General features: G+C 43.6%; 1 protein-coding gene across 3 annotated transcripts in view; it reads right to left on the bottom strand.

Annotated features, from left to right (window-relative positions):
* CSMD3 (CUB and Sushi multiple domains 3) overlaps window positions 1–21,731 on the bottom strand; it is a 1,155,643-nt gene that overhangs the window by 52,263 nt on the left and 1,081,649 nt on the right. For all 3 annotated transcript variants that reach the window (XM_045006341.1, XM_045006342.1, XM_045006343.1), the window contains 3 exons: window positions 19,150–19,332; window positions 16,099–16,275; window positions 7,218–7,397 (listed from right to left, as the gene is read on the bottom strand). In XM_045006341.1, the coding sequence (XP_044862276.1) occupies window positions 7,218–7,397; window positions 16,099–16,275; window positions 19,150–19,332 (540 nt within the window). The remainder of the gene's footprint in view (window positions 1–7,217; window positions 7,398–16,098; window positions 16,276–19,149; window positions 19,333–21,731) is intronic.

Here is a 21,731-nt window from a genome sequence, read left to right as displayed (position 1 = left end):
GGGAGACCAAACATATGCAAGATCAGAGTGAAGACTTCCTGGTTCAGGCATCATTCAGAGTAGTTGACTTTGTGTCTACTGAGCCAGTCTGCTTTTTGGTTCAGCTTTCCTTTTATGGGTATTGCCTTTTGGGAGGGTGATGTCTTGTCTGCCCATTCTATTGTCTCCATTGCTTCTGCATTTAGAGCTACACTCCTTGTTCTCCCTTGGTTGTTCCTGTACGCAACTGTGGTCATGTTGTCTGGTTGGTCCAAAAAGTGATTCCATGCTAGGTAGTTCTGCAATCTCACTAGTCTGACAGCTCTGAGCACCAAGAACTTGATGTGGTAGTTCCTTTCCCCAGATCTTCAGTTACCCTACACTATTCTGGGTCCCAGAAGTGTTCCCCATCCCTTCCAACTGGTGTCTGTTGTAACAACCTGCAGCCCTAGAAAGGATATGGGAAGATTCCTGTGGATGTTCTCTGAGACCTTCCATCACCCCTGGACTTGGTCTTGCCTTAGCTTGAGGGAATGGGCCCATACTCTCAGAAGAAAGGTCTGATATGTGACCTCGCCATTGGGAGACCCATATGTACAAGATGAGAAGGCCCAGTGACTTGAGACATTGAGCTATGGTTGGCCTCATGCATTTGTCCAGCATGGATACTGGCCCTGGATCTTCTGAATCTTCTGTCTAGTGCTGGGTAGATCTTTGTCACTGAAGGGTCTATCTCCACTCCCAGGTAAATTCTGTTTGTCAAGAGAATCAGGGAGTTTTTTCCTGGTGTTACTGCAAAGCCATAGGCTTAAGAACATAAGAACGGCCATACTGGGTCAGACCAGAGGTCCATTTTGCCCAGTATCCTGTCTTCCAACAATGGCCAATGTCAGGTTACCAGACGAAAGGAAATGAACAGAACTGGTAATCATCAAGTGATCCAAGTGATTGCTTGGCAATCAAGAGTATGGGCTCTGGCACTGTGTGTTGTGGCCTGTGAGCTTTGCCTTGCTGTGACTACTACATCCACTTAAGACTCTGGGTGCAGAGGGTGGATCATAAGGGAGAGTCTTTGTCATGTGTAGGATTTTGATGGTTTGGAGGAAAATTCATGTAGATTTCCTTGGAAAAAATCTGGAGCAGAAACTTCCCCTGCCAGGGTAACAGTCCATTCTTGGATACCCTTGGTGTTGGTAACAATCAGTAGATTGCTGTTCTGGCTTTGATAATGAGGATTGACACTTCTTTTCAGTCTCAGCTACTAATTTCTCTAATATTTCCCCCAATAGCTCATTACCTGTAAGTTTGGATGCACCATTTAGAATGAGCAATGACTATTCCTGGGTATAACATGACATCCTTGAAGCCACCAAGTTAGAATCCATTGCTGGTCACAAATCACATCAATTGTTTGCCTAACACACGACTCGAGACATCTTACTCCAAGCAAGGACCATGCCCCTAGAAAATGAGCCACTTGTTTACCATGAAGTAGGTTTTCCTACTAAATGTATGAAAAAACTTTGGTCTGGACAGTTATAGATGAAGCTTTTAAATTGCTGTGCAGTGTGTCCTATAGTATAAGCAGTGATGTCCTATGGTATTCAGGTCTTGGAATGAAATCCGCTTCTGAAGGTATGACATATGTCTGCTGCACCAACCTTATGCTCCCCAAATCTATGGAATATTTATCTATCTATCTATCTATCTAAACATTTTAGTTTAACATTTGGTTTAATGAGGTGTCCTCATTTGCCTCAATGGAAAGCGAAAACATGTATCACAATAATGCTTGAAAGGAAAGATATTTTATTTATAAGTTCCTTGCTGGCCATCATGGAACAGTTTGCAGGGTTTTTTGTTTGTCTGTTTGTTTGTTTTTTGTTGTTCCATGTGTGGTACATTTCCTCTTGGCTGTTTACAAGATGGAGGTAGCACACTATTCATCCTGGTCTAGGGAGCACACAATAGATGATGGGTAGTGGTAAACATGTCTCAATTGTGAAAAAAGTTGCTAGCTATCCCCCGGTGCCTGAAAGGCTGCTTGCCTGCTAGCCAGGCTAGATAGCACCCAAGTACGTGCTGCAGGAGCAACCTAATATCACCTGGATCTTTACACAGGAAATCAAGAGCACTTTGAACATGGGAAGGGATTTCTCATTTACCATTCTGTAGTCCCATGAAAATGCAGCCCCAAGGCTAGCGGAATCCTCAAGTGCCTCTGTACTGATCACGGACTTCCTGAAGAGCTCAAGGCTTTAATGTGGAGTCACCTGTGGAGCGGGGAGGGGTGGAGAGAGAGCCCCTTTCCCAGGCAGAGCAAGGGTTTATGGTTGATGATCAGAAGGCAAAATTCCCATTCTGATGCTGCCTCAAATTTGAGCTCAGTTCCCCAGCACAGCAAGGAAAGCCAGACAGGCACAATTTCCATTAGGCTGCAGGCTAAGACAGGGGGCACAGGCTTCTTTGCATGCCTGGACATGCTGCAGGGTGGGGAGGGGCAATGTTACACAGCACTCCATCTACACTATGAGCCAGGGGTGTGATTCCCCTGTTTGTGTGCATATATTCTTGCTAGCTCTCATTGAGCATATGCAAGTATAAACAGCAGTGTAGCTCAGTAGCATGGGCAGCGGCAGTGGAGACACAGCTAAGCTATGTTGAGTACATACCCTCTGATTTCAGGTGTGCCGCTGCTGCTGCTACCCATGCTACTGAGCTACACTGCAGCTTATACTCATGCTAGCTTGAGTATGTGTCAGAGGCGGATTACAGTTTCGTAGGGACCTGGGTCAGAGCAAGTGGGGGCTCTCCCCATCCCTTCCTCCTGCAGTCCACTGTGTCCCCATCTGACACTCCTCCCAGGGAGCAGGATCGGGGTACAAGGGCTTCTCACGCCCACCCAGCGCTCATGCCAGGGGGAGCAGGGTCAGGGCACAGGGGCTCCTGCTGGGGGTGAGCAGAGTCAGGGCATGGGGGCAGGAGTGCCAGGCAGGTGGAAGAAGCCCCCGTGCCCCGACCCCGATCCCTGGCAGGAGTGCCAGGCGGGCAGGTGGAGTGGGGCAAGCCCCACTCCCTGACCCCGTCAAGAGCACCGGGCAGAGTGGGTCAGCATGCAAGAGCATACATTTCTCCAGGGCCCATAGGTAGGTTTCCCATTGGCCCAGTGGCTAATCTATCACTGGTATGAAGCACACCCCTAGCTCATAGTGCAGACATAGCCTCTGAAGGAGATAAACCCCAGCAAACACTCCCTCGGGGGAGAAGGCAAAGGAGAAGGGATTTGGCCCCTGATTTTCACCCTACTTTTTAGTAACTGCTGCCTTAAGTAGGAAACACTTGCTTTTGCTTTTTGGGGTCCCAGAGTCTCTGGGTTTTGCAGAGCTTAACCCACTGTGTGCAGAAGAAGAGCTGTGTAGGTGCCCTGCTTCTTTCCACTGGGGGCAAGGGGAGAGGGAACCAATAGCTCAGAAAGGGTCTCATCTTTATGCCCCAGGACTTACCTTCTGGGTCAGCTGGAGGAAGGTCTCCTAGTCCTCCAAGCCTCCCTCCTGGTTCTGCTCTTGCTCTCTTAGTGGGGTGTTTTTTTGGTGGAATCAAGGCTAACTGGTGGGAAGGCACCAATATGCCTTTCCGCTCAGAGCCCCATGTCCTAGCAGAGAGAGGGGTGGGTGGTTGGGGCAGATTGGGAATTTTTTTCTTTCTGCTTGGCTTGAGAAAGGTGCTTCACATTTAGAGCACTGTTTGGATTTTGTCCATTGCTTGCACAGCTCTTCTGCCATGACTGGAAGCGGGTGGAGGAGCTCAGCAGGGAGATGCTGCAGTGGATGCTCTGGGTGGCTGTGAACACTGTGCTGCTCAGATCCCAGACCAGCAGGAGGTGAGGACACTTGAAAGCAAATGGAAATGCTTGAACTGCCCCCAAAATGGCTAAAAATAACAACTCTAAAAGAAAAGGATGGGAGTGAGTGAACCGCCATTTATTTGCTGCCGTGGAGGCAAAACATCTGTCAGCAAACAGAAGGGGGTGTGGTTAGCACCGGCTGTGCTTCAGCTTTGAACTACCTCCAGAAACTGCAGACAGGAGGGGAATAACGCATATGGAACTGAGTTGAGGCAGACAATGGGCTGCAGAATGTCTGTTGGCAATATAGGGGAAGCAGGGTCAGGAAAGAATAAGTAAATTACCACAGCCTCAAAATGAAGGAATAAATGAATAAAACTGAACATTGCCCTGTCAAGGTTCTAACTACAATAACAGCTGAGACTGAACCGTTAATAATGGATATCTGCAGTGGATTCTGCTTGGGGTTTCAGCTGAAATTGGTATTACAAAAACAAAGTGGATTTAAGACAGTTTTGCTGAAAAGTACAATGCCTGACTGACATTTACTTGTGAATGAACACACACATCCTTCTCTTGCGGAGACAAACGAGGGAAAATCATATATATCTAGTATTTCAGTGGCAGCTGGAAAATAATGTTTGCGTACTCTGAGCAGTTCATTGTCCACTTATTATATCTAAATTGTACCAAATCCTCCTAACAGTAAAATATAGCTATTATATATTTCAAATAAATTATTATATATTATACATTCCTTTTGATTACATATTCAAAATAAACAATAATATTAGTTTAAAAGTGAATATTACTTTTGGCATTGCACAGAAATGTGCATGGAATAAAATAGGGAATTTCTGACAGCATCAGAGATTTCACACGATTACTATTTAATATTTTTACAGTGCATAAGTGTGTATAATGAATGACTGACAGGAAAGAAGAGTGTACATTCCCCAAAGAGCTTACAATCTCTGTCCCTCATCTGAAAGTTGAACTTTTCCCTTCGTACGCTGGTGTATACCCACTACTCCCAGTTAATGTCCTTTGGGTAACAGCAGCCTAAATAAGGTAGAGCAAAGTGAAAGACAGGCACAGGGACCTGGGAGGAGGGGTAGCTCAGTGGTTTGAGCATTGGCCTACTAAACCTACCATTATGAGTTCAATCCTTGAGGGGGCCATTTAGGGATCGGGGCCAAAAATTGAGGATTGGTCCTGCTTTGAGCAGGGGGTTGGACTAGATGACTCCTGAGGTCACTTCCAACCCTGACATTCTATGATTCCCACTTAGGGGTGGCTCTAGGGCTTTTGCCACCCCAAGCACGGCAGGCAGGCAGGCTGCCTGCGGAGGGTCCGTTGGTCCCGCAGCTTTGGTTGACCCTCCACAGGCACGCCTGCGGGAGGTCCACCAAAGCTGCGGGACCAGCGGACCCTCCGCAGGCAAGCCGCAGGAGGCAGCCTGCCTGCCGACCTCGCAGCGCCGGCAGAGTGCCCCCCACGGCTTGCCGTCCCAAGCGCATGCTGGGGCCTGGAGCCGCCCCTGTTCCCACTGAATGGTCAGTAACAGAACTGGCCAAACACAGAGTAAGAGTAAGGTTCTGACTGATGCCTCTGATTCTGCCCCAGCCAGAATTTCTCTTTGGGGCTCCAGCCAAAATTGAAACCCCCAACTCAGACATCTCTAGCAAGCCCAAGGCTGAACCTTATTCTAAAATAAATGTAACGTTTGGTGAAAAAAGGGAAGAGGCAACATAAAAGCAGAATATGTAAGAGAATCCATCTTGCATTGCTTGACTATTGTGTTCTTTAGCAGATTGATAGAACAACTTTCATTTAAAGAAACAGTATACAAAAAACAGAATTATTGATACATACACCTCAGATTTAATATATAACTCTGATTACAGTGCCTGGGAACTATGGTAATAGGCAGTACAGAAATGTTATAAGACGACGTGGGGAGAGAGAGATAATTCCTTGTGTGATCAGTTTTGTATGCAAAAACAGTTGCATTTGATGATGGTTAGTAATGAAAAGTAAACAGAAGAAGAGCATTTTCTTGAACAGCAAAAAAATTGGAGCACTTGAGAATAAACTGCATTCAAAGCATTGGGAGCAGAACTGAAAAAAAACCACCCTACAACACTGACATAGCTGGGAGGAGGTGTCAAGGCATACATGGAAGAAGAAGAAGAAAATAGGGATGGAGATGCAGATCTGAGTCTTCATTTTGAAGACATGAGAGAGAATGAGCCCATCCAGGTGGAAGCATGGACAGAGAAAAGGGAGGATTTATCAAATATTCCTATGAGATACCTCTAGGAAAGTGGGAAGGAAAAAGAACCACTTGCCAACACCTGGTCACAGGTGAAATTGGCTAGGTTGGAGAAGAAGGAAGAGAAGGAAGAGTCCCACAAGGCTATGGAAGAAAGGATCTTAAGATGGAGGAGGAGACTCACTATGTCAAAGCTAACAGAAATATCAAGAAGAATGAGCCTGAGAAGATGCCCGTAAATTTAGCAAGGAAGAGGTTGTAGGTTACTTTGAAAATAGCAGTTTTGATTACATCAGTAGAATAGTTTTTGATGGTATATTACAATAAAATTCAGTTATAAGCTACCAATTTTTTAACCACAGGCTACAACAAGAACTTCCCTGTAATACCTGTAAATCAAGAATGCATGTGCTAGCAGAGAGGAAGTGTGAAGGATCAGGGGATTTATTCTTTTGTTTTTCCAAATCCCATAGGAAGGAGGCAACATCAGATGCCAAACAAATGTGCATTAGGGCATCTGCTGGAAATATTTAGACTTTGCTGCTGAAAAACATGCTGAGCATATTAATACTACTGGAGAGTGTTGAATTTCTGCACCCTAAGCAAGGGAGGGATTGGCCAAAGATACTGGTGGGAAGGACAAGATAGTCCAGTGCTATCCAGCCATGGGGAAAAAAATCATTTACTGGATTCTAGACAATTAGGAAGTCCAATACTATGTAGGTTCCCCAAATAAACTGCTGAAATGTATCACCTCTGGTAGATTAACATTATGCAGAAAAAAGGCAAACTCCATTAAAAGCAGGGAAGTCACCTGAACTGTCTCTTAAGCAGAAACTTAGTAAGAGGCTCCTGAGAGCCCCAGTAAGATCTCCAGCACAACACTGCTAACACTTCAAATTTATGAAACAAAATAAAAGACACAAATGGTAAGACAACAATTTAAAAGCCCCCAACTCAATTTACCATATAAACAAAGTAAATATTAAGGTGTCCAGACATGTTTAGCCTTCGGTTATAATGATGAATGTTTACTTAGTTTGACTAACATGTTACAGTACACAATAAATAAAAATGTCACACAAAAAAATGTTCTGATACCCAAAATTATTGTGATACCTTTACAAGTTGGGATTGTTCCACTCCATGTGCCGTTGCTGGTACAGGTGCGAATTATGCAGCTGTTCAATTCCATTGTATAGCCGGGTTGGCACATGTAGGTAACATTTTGTCCAACAACATAATCATCACCATATCTCAAGCCATTGGCTGGTACACCTGGGTCTCCACAACTGATTACTGCAAGTAAGGGGTTGAAGAACAGATGGTAAATCATTAATGTGACTGTGTATCTGGGAGGAGAAAAAGCACATGGTCAAATTAATGATTTATTGCCAAAAATATAGCAAATGTTTATCTCCAGCTACATTAGGTAAACATATATATCACTTAATTCTCTATCTAACACAATACGTGGATACATACAGCAGCTACATTTTAGGGAAAAAATTAGTACACCTGTTCAAAAGTGCAAAAAATGGACTGTACTATTTTAATACTTAAATGTCAGGATTAGAAAATTGCAGTTGGAAAACAAAGACCCTAAAAAGGAGTAGGTAGATGAGGAAAAGCAGATTGTTTCACCAAGGACCACACAGTGTGAAAGTCACTCATCTGGATCCCAAAGATTATACAGAAATTTCCCAAATTAAGAAGGGAATGACTGCAATGAGAAGGGAAAAACCCAAAAGTTTGACCTCTGGCAATAAGGGATCTGCAACAGACTGAGGAAGAGTATCCATCCTCCTGTTCCATGAAAATCAGAAAAAAAGTTTCCCTGATCCAGAACTTTGCAATTAAACACTTAATGAGAATGCCAATTTACCATCAACAAGGAGGAAATAGAGGCTGAAAGAATGGGACCAGCTTGTTATGTATTTCCTTCACAGAAAATAAAACCAGGAGACAATCATCCTTACAAATAACATATATATGTCTTAAAAACAACAACCCAGAAATCAAACACTCCCCCACCAGCTCCAAATTAAGGAGCAGGAAGGGAAGAACATAAAGAAACAGTTAGTGGGAAGATGGGCAGAGCAGAGCAGACTGACAGCCTCTGTGTTGTTGAGGAGGATGACAGTTTGGGGTAAGGAGAACATCAAACTGGAACGGAGGGAAAAAATCTCATATTTGTGACCCTCTTTCCAGATGATGTCATGGTATCCTCTGATACTGAGAATACCTCTCCATGGGAGGGAACCCCATTTATTAGGAAAAGACAGGTAATAGTAATGGGGGATTTGATCATTAGAAATATAGAGAGCTGTGTTTGTGATGACTAAGAGAACCAGATGGTGAATTCCCTGCTGGGTGTGAAGATTGTGGATCTCTTGAGACATCTAGACAGGCTTATGTGTAGTACTGGGGAGAAGTTGGTGGTTGTGATACATACAGCTACCTATGGCATAGGGAAAGATGGGAGAGAGGTCCTGGAAGTCAAATTTAGGCTACTAGAAATTGAAGTCCAGAACCTCCATAGTAGCATTCTCTGTAATGATCCCAGCTCCCCGTGCAGGGCCAGTTAGACAGGCAGAAGTGCAGGGTCTCAATGTGTGGATAAGACAATGGTGTAGGGAGGAGGGGTTTAGGTTCATTAGGAACTAGGAAACCTTTTGGAAAAGGAGGAGCCTATACAGGAAGGATAGGCTCCACCTAAACCAAAATGGAACCAGACTGCTGGCATGTAAAATTAAAAAAGGTTGTAGAGGAATTTTTAAACTAAGGCCTGGGGGAAAGCCAACAGGTACAGAAGATTACATGGTTCAGACAAAAACATCCCTTATAGGATGATCTATTAATGGGGATTCTCTATATCCCAGTAAGGAGGAGAGGATAGAAGTTCATGAAGTACAGGTAAGAACTGAAGAGAAACAGCCAAATGAAAGAATCCCAGGCAATTACATCACATATTGGGAGACAACTAAAAAGTGAGAAATTATATAAATGCTTGCATAAAAATTCTAGAAGCCTAAATACTAAGATGGATGAACTTGAGTGCCTGGTATTAAACGAGGATATTGATATAATAGGCATCACAGAAACTTGGTGGAATGATGATAAGCAATGGGATATGGTAATACCAGGATACAAAATACATAGGAATAAAAGAGTAGGTCATGTTGTAAAAATCTTAAAGGAATCAAACTGTACCATAAAATATTGATGGAAAGAAATTCCATGCTAGAATAATAAGAATATAGCATTAGGAATATACTACCGACCACCTGACCAGGATGGTGAATGTGAAATGCTCCAGGAGATTAGAGTATAAATATAGGTAATTTAATAATCATGGGGGATTTCAATAATCCCCATATTAACTGGGTTCATGTTACCTTAGGATAGGATGTAGAGTTAAAGTTTCTTGACACTGCAAATGAGAAGCTAGTCCTGGAACCCACAAAGGGAGAGGCAATAATTGATTTAGTCCTAAATGGAGCACAAGATGTGGTCCAAGAGGTGAATATAGCTGAACCACTTGGTAATAGTGACAGTAATATAATTAAATTAATAAACTTGGGGGGTGGGAGGAAAGAAACACCAAATAAGTCAACCACAGTAGCATTTAACTTCAGAAAGGGAAACTATACAAAAATGATGATGCAAGTAAAATGGGAATTAAAAGGTACAGTCACAAAAGCGAAATGCATGGAAACTGCATGGAAACTTTTCTAAAACACTCTACTAGAGGCTCAAATTAAATATATACCCTAAATTAAAATAAAACTAGTAAGAGGACCAAAAAAGTGCCATCATGGCTAGAGAACAATGTAAAAGAAGTGGTTAGAGGCAAAAAGACATCCTTTAAAAATGGGAAGCTAAATCCTACTGAGGAAAATAGAAAGGAGAATAAACTCGGGCAAGTCAAGTGTAAAAGTATAATTTGGCAGTCCAAAAAGGAATTTGAAAAGCAACTAGCCAAAGTCTGAGAAAACTAACAGGAAAAAACAAACAAACAAAAAACGCTACTTCAGAAGCAGTTAGGTAAGTGAAAAGAAGACTGCGAAGAGTTACAAAGGGATCTCACTAAACTGGGTGACTAGGCAACAAAACAGCATATGAAATTCAATGTTGATCAGTGCAAAGTAATTGGAACATTGGAAAACATAATCCCAACTATACATACAAAATAAGGGGATCTAAATTAGCTGTTACCACTCAAGAAAGAGCTCTTGGAGTCATTGTGGATAGTTCTCCAAAAACATCCGCTCAATGTGCAGCAGCAGTCAAATAAGCTAATAGAATGTTAAACCATTAGGAAAAGGATAGATAATAAGACAGAAAATATCATAATGCCACTATATAAATCCATGGTACCGCCACACCATGAATACTGTATTCAGTTCTGGTCGCCCCATCTCAAAAGAGATATATTGGAATTGGAAAAGGTACTGAGAAGGGCAACAAAAATGATTAAGGGTAAGGAATACCTTCTGTATGATGAGATATTAAAAAGACTGGGACTTTTCAGCTTGTAAAAGAGACAACTAAGAGACGATATGATAGAGGACTATAAAATCATGAATGGTGTGGAGAAAGTAAATAAGGAAGTGTTATTTACCCCTTCACAAAACACAAGAACAAGGGCTCACCCAGGAAATTAATAGGCAGCAGGTTTAAAACAAACAAAGGAAGTACTTCTTCACAGAACACACAGTGAACCAATGGAACTCTTTGCCAAGGGATGTTGTGAAGGCTAAAACCCAAGGAAATGATCAATACCATATCAATTAGACCAAATGTCTGAAAAAGACTCCGTTGAGAGAAGCCAGAGGACTATGAGACACCATCTCTTTCTAAAGGGATGAGGAATTTGTGTTAGTAGAATCTTATAGTACCGCTAATCTTGAGGGTTAGAAAACCCAAAGAAGATCAAAGTAGAAAAAATATATTGGCCAAAAATAGGCATAGCTGCTATAACCCGAAAAGGGAGCAATATGGTACCCTCTACTTTGGATCCCGATGGACTAGTTTCCAGTGATGCTTGGTCTAGAGTTTACATAGCCCAGTCCACTATCAGACATGTGTGACTATCTCTAAGACCACAAAACTGAAGCAAAAATCTTCAATGGATGATTTTAGGGCCAATCACCTGTTGACAGGGGAGCTGACAACGAGCATTCACAAGGATTACTTGGACACATCCACAGGCGATAGTCTGACAAAGAATGAGGATCAAGGAGAAACCCCTCATTCAAGAAAAAGAAGAAATGGGATAAATAAGCTCATCCTAGTACAGAGAGGATGGCAGATTTCAGGACCAGAGCAGGAACTGGGGGAGGATGAAGGGGGTTGAGAGTCAGAGTTACGGGAATGGATGAAGCAGCTGAGAAAGTCTCACTAAACTCAAAGGTTCTGATGACTCACAGTTGTATTGACGAGGACTCTCATCAGACATAGACTGGCTACAAGCCCTGCTGACCCTACCTATGACCATGACTGAGAGGTCCTAAGTTTCCATGGACTACCCTGAGCCTTTGGTGGATCACATCTCTCATTTCCATCAGCAGAGGCATAGCTCTCAGAGAGGGCCAAAGCACATCCATACACCCTTGGCGAACTACCATCTCAGGTTGTTGCTAACTATGGAAAAGGGCCCTGGTGTCCCACAGTATGTACCAGTAACCATGATGATTGCTCCTCATGTCTTTCCCAATGAAGAATGGAACCAGAAGGGAAAGGAGAGGAAAGGAAATAGAAACAGGGAAGGACAACCATAGATTCGGAAGGACTGTGGCCTTCCTGAGCTCACTGAGTGTGCTGATGTCAGTTGGTTCCTTAGCCACTGTGCTTAGGTCTTCACTAAGTGGCTAACCACCCCAAACTGTGTGATGTGAGGGAGTCCACTTCCAGTACAGTGGCCAGATAAGTCTTTTAGCTATTTAATGCAGAGGAGAGAGATGGAGAAGGAAGTATTGCTATGTCACAAGTGCATTCTACAAAAAAGGAGAGTCCCTTGAGGAAGTCTTGTAGCTCTTTGTATGGGATCCAATAATCCATAAATGTTCCTGTACAGGACTGATTTGGGGTGAATAAACTCATGGTAGGAGGTGACAATGCAGGATACCAGCGCTTGGAGAGCTCCTTTGAAAGTGAGATGCAGATATTGAGTCTCAGCTGCTGTAAACTGGCATACCTCCACTAAGTCAATCTGGGGGCAGAACAAAATGGGAATATTCTGTTCCAGGCACACTCCATTGCCTGCAGCAGATTTTGCTAAAAGATTTCTGTCTAGAGGGGCTCTTCCACTCAGCATCTGAAATGTTTTCCAGAGACTCAAAAAAGAAATGGAAAAGTCCCCTTTATACACAGTGGTGAGCTCCAGCCGGTTCGCAGCGGTTCGCACGAACCGGTTGTTAAATTTAGAAGCCTTTTTAGAACCGGTTGTTCCAGGACAACCGATTCTAAAAAGCTTTTAAATTTAACAAAGGCTCGGACATCTGTCTGCCCGGCCCCGGCCCCAGCTCACCTCCCCCTCTCCCCTGAATGCTCCGCCCTCCTTCTCCTCCCCTTCCCCTGCTTCCCGCGAATCAAATGTTCGCGGGAAGCCTGAAAAAAGGAGTAGGTAGGTAAGCTGGGCGTGTGGGGGAGGGGGCGGGACGGCTCCTCCTGGCCCTGGCCGAGTGCCCCAGCCCGGTCCCAGCCAAGCACCCCCGGCTCGGGCTGGTCCTGCCTGCGCGGCTCGGACCCGGCCCAGCTCGGGCACCGCGGCTGCGGCTCCGGCTCCGGCTCCGGTCCCGGTGCCAGCCCGGGGCCGGGCAGTCAGGCCCCGCGGCTACCGGCTCCGGTCCCGGTGTCAGCCCGGCCCGGGGAGTCGGGCCCCGTGGCTGCGGCTCCGGTCCCGGAGGGCAGGGGGGGTTATGGGTTGTGGTTTCTGAGGGGGGGCAGGACGTGGGTGGGGGGTGTACTCACTGGGCGGTTCCCTACCGGGTCTTCGGTGGTGGGTCCTTCAGCCGCCGGAGCCGTGCCGCCGAAGACCCAGTAGGGAACCGGTTCCTACGATTTTGGCAGCTCATCACTGTTTATACATATTCCTTCAAATCGAGAACACACATTCCTAGCTCCGTCTGCACTTTGGAAATTGTTCTAGTATCAACATCTGATGGATTTAAATGACAGAATGACTTTTCCTGTTGTCAAGGAAGACTCTGGACAGGATTCTGAGATATGACTTCACTGTAAAGCCTCTTCCTTTCCAGAGAACCCAGGAAAGAGGGGACCATTAGAGGATGGAGAGGGACTGTTTTCTGCTTGATACAGCTGAGTCTCTCTGGAGGGGTTGACTAGATCTATCTGCCCCAGGTTGATAGTCCCATGTAATAGAACTGACCTTGTGTACAGTGAGTATGCAGCAATTCCCACTTCAAACAATTCTCCCAAGGAGGCTGTAACATGTGGGAGGAAAACAGGTGAGAAACGAGATGGTCAGATGAACTCCCCTTTAGGGAGATTTCCCACGGTATTAAGTGCTATCACAGCCAGGAATGGAAGAGCTGTGTTAGGACTGACTGATGTGGCAGGAAGGGATGGATGATTTGATGGCTTAGCAGCAGATTCATAACTGCTAGGTGAATCCTCTCCAACCAGAATCTGGGTGGATGGCCTACAAGCTCTACCTTCAGCAAAGCTCTCTTGAATGAAAATCCTCCCTCTCTTCAGATCATGGATAAACTGAGCACTTACCTCACTAATGGACAGACAATTTTTGGTGAGAAGCCAACTTCAACCCATCCACTCACAGCATAAGAGACTCTCCCTGGTCATACTGAACTTTGGAAGGAAAAATCAGATCCCTGTTTTGAATTGTTTTGAATGCAGCAATAGCAAATTTTAACTGTTAATGTCTGTGTTAGCAACTTTTAGAGGTGTAGGGAGGACAGTTTGAGAAAGGAGAAACAGGAAAAAGAGGAGAAGGGGAGGACAGTTGCTGAACTCAAGGGTCTGTGGCCTTTCCTCAGAGAAGACTTGCACAGAAGTGCTCACAGAGACAAAAAGAATGGAGCTGTAATGTAGTTCTGGCACTCACAAATAGGTGCCAAACATCAGTTCAGTTCCTTTCAGGTCTTATTGGTGAGGTTAGCCTATCAGTCATGACTTCCAAGGAGAGGATTTGGTAAATCTGTGTGTGTGTGTGTATGTGTGTCTGTGTGTGTGTGTGAGTGAGAGAGAGAATGGGAAAGTGCTGAAAAGTGCTTAATAGCAGCAGATTTAAAACAAAGAAAAGAAAGTATTTTTTCACACATCTCACAGTCAACCTGTGGAACTCCTTGCTGGAAGATGTTGTGAAGGCCAATACTATAACAGGATTCAAAAAAGAACTAGATAAGTTCATGGAGAATAGGTCCATCAATAGCTACTAGCCAGTATGGACAGGGATGGTGTCCCTAGCTTCTGTTTGCCAGAAGATGGGAATGGGCAATGGGATGGATCACTTGATGATTACCTGTTCCATTCATTCTCTCTGGGGCACCTCGCATTGGCCACTGTCGGAAGACAGGATACTGGGCTAGATTGACCTTTGGTCTTACCCAGTATGCAGGGGCGGCTCTACAAATTTGGCCGCCCCAAGCAGTCATGCCCGGGAGGTGCCCCCGAGCCGCGGGAGCAGTGGACCTCCCGCGGGCATGACTGCGGGAGGTCCACTGGAGCCGTCGGCCGAGCGTCCCCTCCGCAGTCATGCCTGCGGCAGGTCCGCTGCTCCCGGGGCTCCGGTGGACCTCCCGCAGGCATGACTGCGGCAGGTCCGCCGGCCCAGCCTGCCGCCCCCCCGGGAAAGGGCCAACCCAGGCGGGTGCTTGCCCCGCTGGGCTCTGGAGCCGGCCCTGCCAGTATGGCCGGTCTTATGTTCTAAAAGGACAAGCACAGGCCAGTGTGGAGTGAGGTTAAATCAAACAATCTGAAGAATGCTTGGTTTTGTTATCTGAACCTATAATACTAAAACAATATGCCACAAATTCAGGGAAAGAAAACAAGTTTTTCATGAACTCATATATTGTCTTGCAAGAACTGTCAAATGCTGTAGTTTCTTTTCTGAAACTGTGGTCAGTTAATACATTGTAGATACCCACTGATAACACCATTAAAATAAATTGATGTCACAAGTACTGTATGTATAATCTTCAAAGGTCAGGCAATCACACTTGAACACTACAATAGAAACACTTGAAAAGTTTTAGATTGCAATCACCGAGCAGGAAATATAGTGTAAGAAGTTACAGAAGATTTCAAATGTCAAACAAAAGATTGAAACACACACCACAAACATATTATGCAACTGCTTAGAATACTTATAAATAATAAACAAAATGGCAGCTAAAACAATTATAAAGTAATAAGAAAGAAACACTATTCCACAGCTTGCTTTTTTCTTTTGTAAAAACTATGAATCATATAGAGACGGATAAAAAAGTCTTACACATTTGTAAGTGAAAAATAGTTTTTTTCATAGCAAATCAAGTAGCGATTGTATTTTATTCCTGTTTCACAAAGAAAACATGCTCAGCAAGTGACCAGCACATTATCACATGAGCAGATGCATCACACGAAACACACACAAAAACGAACACTAACACCACAAAATATGAAACAAGAAAATACTTTTTTACCATTAGAGGAAAGTTTAAGTGTGCAGAATATATGAATATACAAGTGCCTTAAAATGCAATACTCGTCAGTATGTTTTAACTCATCTTTCTTCAAACATTTCATTCTTCATATTACACTTACATAATATTTTCATGGTTGAATGTACTTTGTTATGTCAATTACCAAGAGTTTCTGAAGTGTTGTGAGGGAAAGTAAAGCTGGCAGTTAATACTTAAATTCTATATTATTGTATTTACAAGAATGAAGAATTTAATTAAAAACACTAAAGCAATATCTAACAGGCCATAGTTATGGTTAAACATGAAGACTATTCATTGAAGGTTAATCTTACTTGTGCAATTTGGCAAGGATCCAGACCATGTTCCATTGGCAGTACACTGTCTCACAGAAGATCCAGAAAGTATGTATCCTTCCATACAGGAATAAATTACCGAATTAGAAAATGTTGTGCCATCTATACGAAATACCTTCCCATTAGCAGTTGTTCCTGGATTACCACATTGCACAGCTATAAAATAAAATGTTAAATGTATAAGATGTTAAAATGTTAAATTACCAATAAATTAATGCTCCTGCTGCCAGCATGTTTAAGGGATAGAAGTCTTTGGTAAAGCTGAAGATTTGGCTTTCAAATCCTGTGGACAATGTGTGATGGACATGGTTTATTAAAATTGTATATACCATAATTTATTTTTTATCTTTTCCCTTGGAGAAAAATACCTAGAAAATTACACTTAAAAAGCCTATGGTAAAAAAGTTATTTAGGTTGCAAAATCAAGCACAGAAAAGCTGGAAAATGCCAGATTTATGGTTACCCCCTACAACCTCAATTCGGTCCATTTGTGAGTATGCATTATGATACCATCTTTAATTACATGATCACAAACTATTTTTTTCACAGGACTGTGCCTCGTTAAATGCACAGGATGGAGGCTAAAAAGGAAGAATTAACATTGCACAAGCAACTATAAATCTAGAATTTCCTAACTTTCAAGTTAGGAAAGTGCATGGCTTTTCACATAATATAATATAATATAATATAATATAATATAATATAATATAATATAATATAATATAATATAAACAAACAAAACTAAGACAACACCCGTCTTTATTCTGTATACATACCTCAAAGAGGATTTCTAAGTTAAATTAATAATGAAGCATCTTAGATATCTTGAAATGTAAAATAATATGATGGCAATCCAGTTTGAAAGTAGAGAAGGAAGAAAGCTCAGTTTTTGTGATCATGTCCCTCTACAGCTTATAAGATATTTATTTATTTTATTAATTACTTGGTATCAGAGTTGCATCTGTTCATCAAGAAGAATATTAAAAGCAGGTTTGACCACACTGCACCTAAGGCTGGCATTGTCCAGGCTTGCCGAAGGAAGGCAGCAGTGCTTTATGGTGGGGTGGGAGAGGGAACAAGGTCAGAAAATGCTGCAAAAAGGTGGGTGGTGGGTAGAAGGCTTTAAAGGTGAAAGCCCTGGTGTTGGAAACCCCTTTCTCCACGCAGCGGGGGCTTGCACCAGGAGCTAGCTGTGAACTTGAGTAGATGTCACTGGCGTTATGAAGCCGTGGCATATGGGGTTCATGGTGATGGCATGGAGATCCTTGGCTCCAGGCACATGGCTGAGCTATGAAGAGAGTTGTTAAGAGTTCTTCCATTTTCAGGACCCGGAATGCTGGTCACCGATATGACTCATCAAGATGGGGAGGCTGTTGCGGTGCATGGCATTGGCAACCCATTTGCAGGAGTCTTCAATGATCCTTGCATAGTGCAAGGGGCAACCGAGTTCAAGAGGATGGGGGTTCACCTAAGAGACTTGGAGGGTGACATGCTTTTTAGATGCTATACAAGAGGCAATTGAAAGATGTCTGGGAACCCGACTGGGTTTGTGAGGGAGGCAGCCCAGCTAATTACTGGTACCTCCTTGTGGTGGATATCCAGTGCAGGTACTCCATAGGGAAGGCATCCAGTGACTAGATAAATGGCCTGGTTAAGGACTTAAAAATGAGGTGCTGGTTAAAGGAATGGAATGGTAAGGGGTTTGGGGTGCCTATGGTTGGAACAGCAGGGAGCCAATACCCCTTTCTTATAGCTCACCTTAACCCTCCTCTGAGGGGGCTGGATTGTAAGGACCTGGATGAAAAAAGAGGGGGGGCTGGTGGAAGCCCCCAGGTAATTATGGAATAAACAGGAGGTTACCTGCACTGTACACTGTTATCTGTCAGGTAGTCCCAAACATCTAATAATAAAGTTGTGGCCTGATTGAATCCATATCAAGTATGCCCCGTCTTTCTTTGGGTATAGCCGGACAATGTTAATTAAGCTGTCTCCTTCAAAATGAAATGACTATCTCTTAAAGACAGAGCAATCCATAATAATAAAGTGGATAATAAGAGAAAAGAGGCTCTTAAATTTTCCTCTGCTATTCAGGAAGCTTTTTTTCTCAAAAAGGGTCTGTTGGGAATTACTTCTCATTTGTGGAATCAAGATGACTGAAGTGCCGTAAATGATTCTCCATAAATATCTGGTTAGGTCTTGTTTTTATGGTAATAAATCTTGCTTCACAATTCTGGAGTGATTCATTTTAAGTAACTTAGTTTGGGTTTTTCATTTTCTAATAGTGAGCAAGATATATTAATCAGTAAACAACATTTATAGTTTAATCAGTTATGACATGTTATATGTAGTATAATGAAATTCTACAAATAATTGAATTTCTCCTTCCACTGGTATTCATACCTACAATAGCTATAACTAAGGATGAAGCAACCAGGAAAGCATTTGTCAAAGGAAAAAAATAATATTAAAAAAGTGAGGTCTGCAGTGCTTACCTATTCTTTTCCTCCTAGGAAAAAAATATGTAGTTGGTACAAACTGGTGGAAGGAGGAGGGGAGAGAGAAAGGAATGGTTGTCTCAAAAGGCTAAGAATTTATCATCTCTAGTTACTGATTTGAACTGTACCCAGGCGACTAAAAGCCATTACTATCTTATAGCTGTTTCAGTCTCTGTGTGAAAAGATTTGTGGTCTCAAGCCAGTACCCACTGGACAAGTATCTGCATCACAAGAACTATGATATACAATTGGCATTCTGGTCAGCACTTACAGAAGAAATGGCATGATTCAACAAGCATGGAAAGTGAGCCATTGTCTCAGTGCTAGATGTTGTCCTTCCAGGGCAAAATAGAGGTAATAAAGGTACACTTGTAAGCAGATAGGGAGAAGACTACTCTTCCACGGCTGTACTCTATCTGTCCTGTGGCTAAATCAAGCAGTTTAACCTCCAGAGATTTCACTCTGGGATCTTTCATTGACATTATATTCATTTTAAAGATATATACATAAAATGTATTTTCCTTTTGTGATTTACCTTTACACTCTGGCTGTCTTCCTGTCCAGGTTCCATTTCCCAAACATGTTCTTTCTTCTGACCCATGAAGGATATAACCAATCTCGCAGTTGAAACGTACAGTACTTTTAATTTTAAAATCACTGTCTTCTCTAGAACCATGACCTGGGATTCCTGGATCCCCACAAGAACCAGCAGTGTCACCTAGAATTTTAATACAAAGATTTTCACATGAATATAATATTTGATACACTACACTACTATATCAGTACTGTAGGACTATTTTACACCTACTGACTTGAACTATAAGGCCCAGATTTTTAAAGGTATTTCATATTGCTTCCCATTGTTTCCCTTTTGAAAATTAGATTGGGCTCTTAAATCAGTTAGGCATTGCAACACTGAGCAAAGCAAAGCCTAAATACTTTTAAAAATCTGGGTCCAGACCCTTTACTTGGCATTTCAAATGATTTGGTAGCTACCAAAGATACCTTTGTAACCAAGATTTAACTGAAGTGTAAACAGCACACAGAAATTATACGTTTCTCAGGTAATTGGCCAAGCTTGTGAAGGCCTTACACTCAAATTGATGGCTTTTCCATGTTTGCATTTATACATTGTGATAGACCCAGGCCAGTTGGGTACAGCAGAATAGCAGAAGGCAGATATACTGGCCACTGGATTAACAGTTTTCTGTTCCCTGACTGACCAGAGCAGGGGCTGCTCCAGGCTAATGAGAACACCTGACTCTAATTAAGCTGTAAAGAGTCAGGTGAGGCCATTCAGTTAATGTGACCACCTGACTCTAATTAAGGCCATGCTGATACTATAAAAAGGGCTCACTCCAGTCAGGCAGGAGAGTCAGGGAGCCAGAGGAGAGGAAGTGCGGCTGAAGGGCTGGTTATTGAAGACACCCTAAAACATCATTAAAGGAGCCCTAAGGTAAGGGTGAAGAAGGGAGAAGCAGGAGAGTTGTTGGGAAGTGGCCCAGGGAAATGTAGCAACTCTGGCAGTGAAAGGTTGGCTGCCAACTGCTACCATTAGGGTCCCTGGACTGGAACCTGGAGTAGAGGGCGGGCCCGGGTTCCCCCCAACCCACCACTACAGGAACATCTCCTGGAAGGGGAAGTCAGGTCCCTGTCAGGACAGGAGGCTGAACAGAAACTGTGGGAGTTCTCTCACCAACCTCCTTGCAGGCCTATGCTGAAAAGGGCTCAGTAGACTGTAACCCTGGCCCTAGAGAGAGAAGGGCTACGTGGAGGGTCACAGTGAGCCACTGAGGCTAAGCATAAACCGCCTAGAAGCGCAGGACCCACAGGAGCAAGGTCAGAGCTCTGCCACAACATGTATGTAATATGATAACTTTTGAATGCTGCATCCAATCAATTCCGGAGTTTCCAGGAATGTTCTAGGTATTAATTGCCAGACTCCTATTGATTTGCAGGGAAATCAGAAAAAAAAAAAAGAGGGAAAGTGGAGGACAAATGGAGCCCCTGCTACATTATTAGCACAACCAAAGCTTCAAGTACCTCTGCAATTTTCTGTGGATCAAACAACAGGTTTATGGCACCAATTCACTCTTTCCAGCATTATTAGGGTGACCAGATGTCCCGATTTTATAGGGACAGTCCCAATGTTGGGGTCTTTTTTTATATAGGCTCCTATTACCCCCCACGCCATCCTGATTTTTCACACTTGCTGTCTGGTCACCCTAAGCACTACAGAACAATACTCCTGCTTATCCTCCAAGTAGAGTTCAACATGTTGACACCTGACTGATTTAACTCCCAGACAGAAAGAATAATGGAGAGACAGATTTGGGGGCATAAAGTAAAAGGGAGTCATGCACACAGCCCCTGGCATGGGAAAGACTCGGGTAATCTTGGTATGGGGTCAGTGGCCAAGAGGGGCAAAGAACCCCTAGCATAAGAGAGAAGGTAGCAATCAGAAAACAGGGGACTGACAGAGCCCCTGGCATTCAGGGGGCAGTGGGAAATGGGGTGGAGGGGGCAATACAGATTCACACAGAGACCCTGCCATGGGGGAGGATAGGGAACATGGAGGAGGAATGGGGGCACAAAACCCCCAGTGGCAGGGAAATTGAAAGACCCTTTCCATGCTTATTGAATCCAGACATTTCTGCCCTGGGGCCAGGTGAAATGAGGGATGCAGAGAACTCCTGTCATGGAGGGGGAGGAGAATGGGGGACCTTGGAATGGGAGAAGAGAGGCCACACAGAGCTCTTGGTCTGGAGAGAAAGGTGGGAATAGGGGAGAAGGGTATGTGACAAACACAACCCCTGTGAAAGAGGGAAACTGGTGTACCCGGTATAGAGGAGGGATTGGGGAATATGGAGGGAAAGAGGGAAATGGGGGCACACACAGAGATCCTCCATAAGGCTAGAATGTGAGAACCCTGGAATGGAAAGATGTGGTAATGATGAGGCACACACAATTCCTGGTGGGGGGATTCAGAAATCTAGTATGGGAGGAAGGGGGGGGGTCATACAGAGCACCTGATGTCAGGGGAAGGGAGAATGGAAGTCATGAAAGCAAGTGGGAATGGGAGTGCACACAAAGCCATTGGCATGTGGGGGTAAAGGG

The sequence above is a fragment of the Mauremys mutica genome, chromosome 2, assembly GCF_020497125.1.
Source record: "Mauremys mutica isolate MM-2020 ecotype Southern chromosome 2, ASM2049712v1, whole genome shotgun sequence".
Taxonomy (NCBI): domain Eukaryota; kingdom Metazoa; phylum Chordata; order Testudines; family Geoemydidae; genus Mauremys; species Mauremys mutica.
Note: the sequence above shows the minus strand (reverse complement) of the source record. Positions and strands in the feature narration are given on the sequence as shown.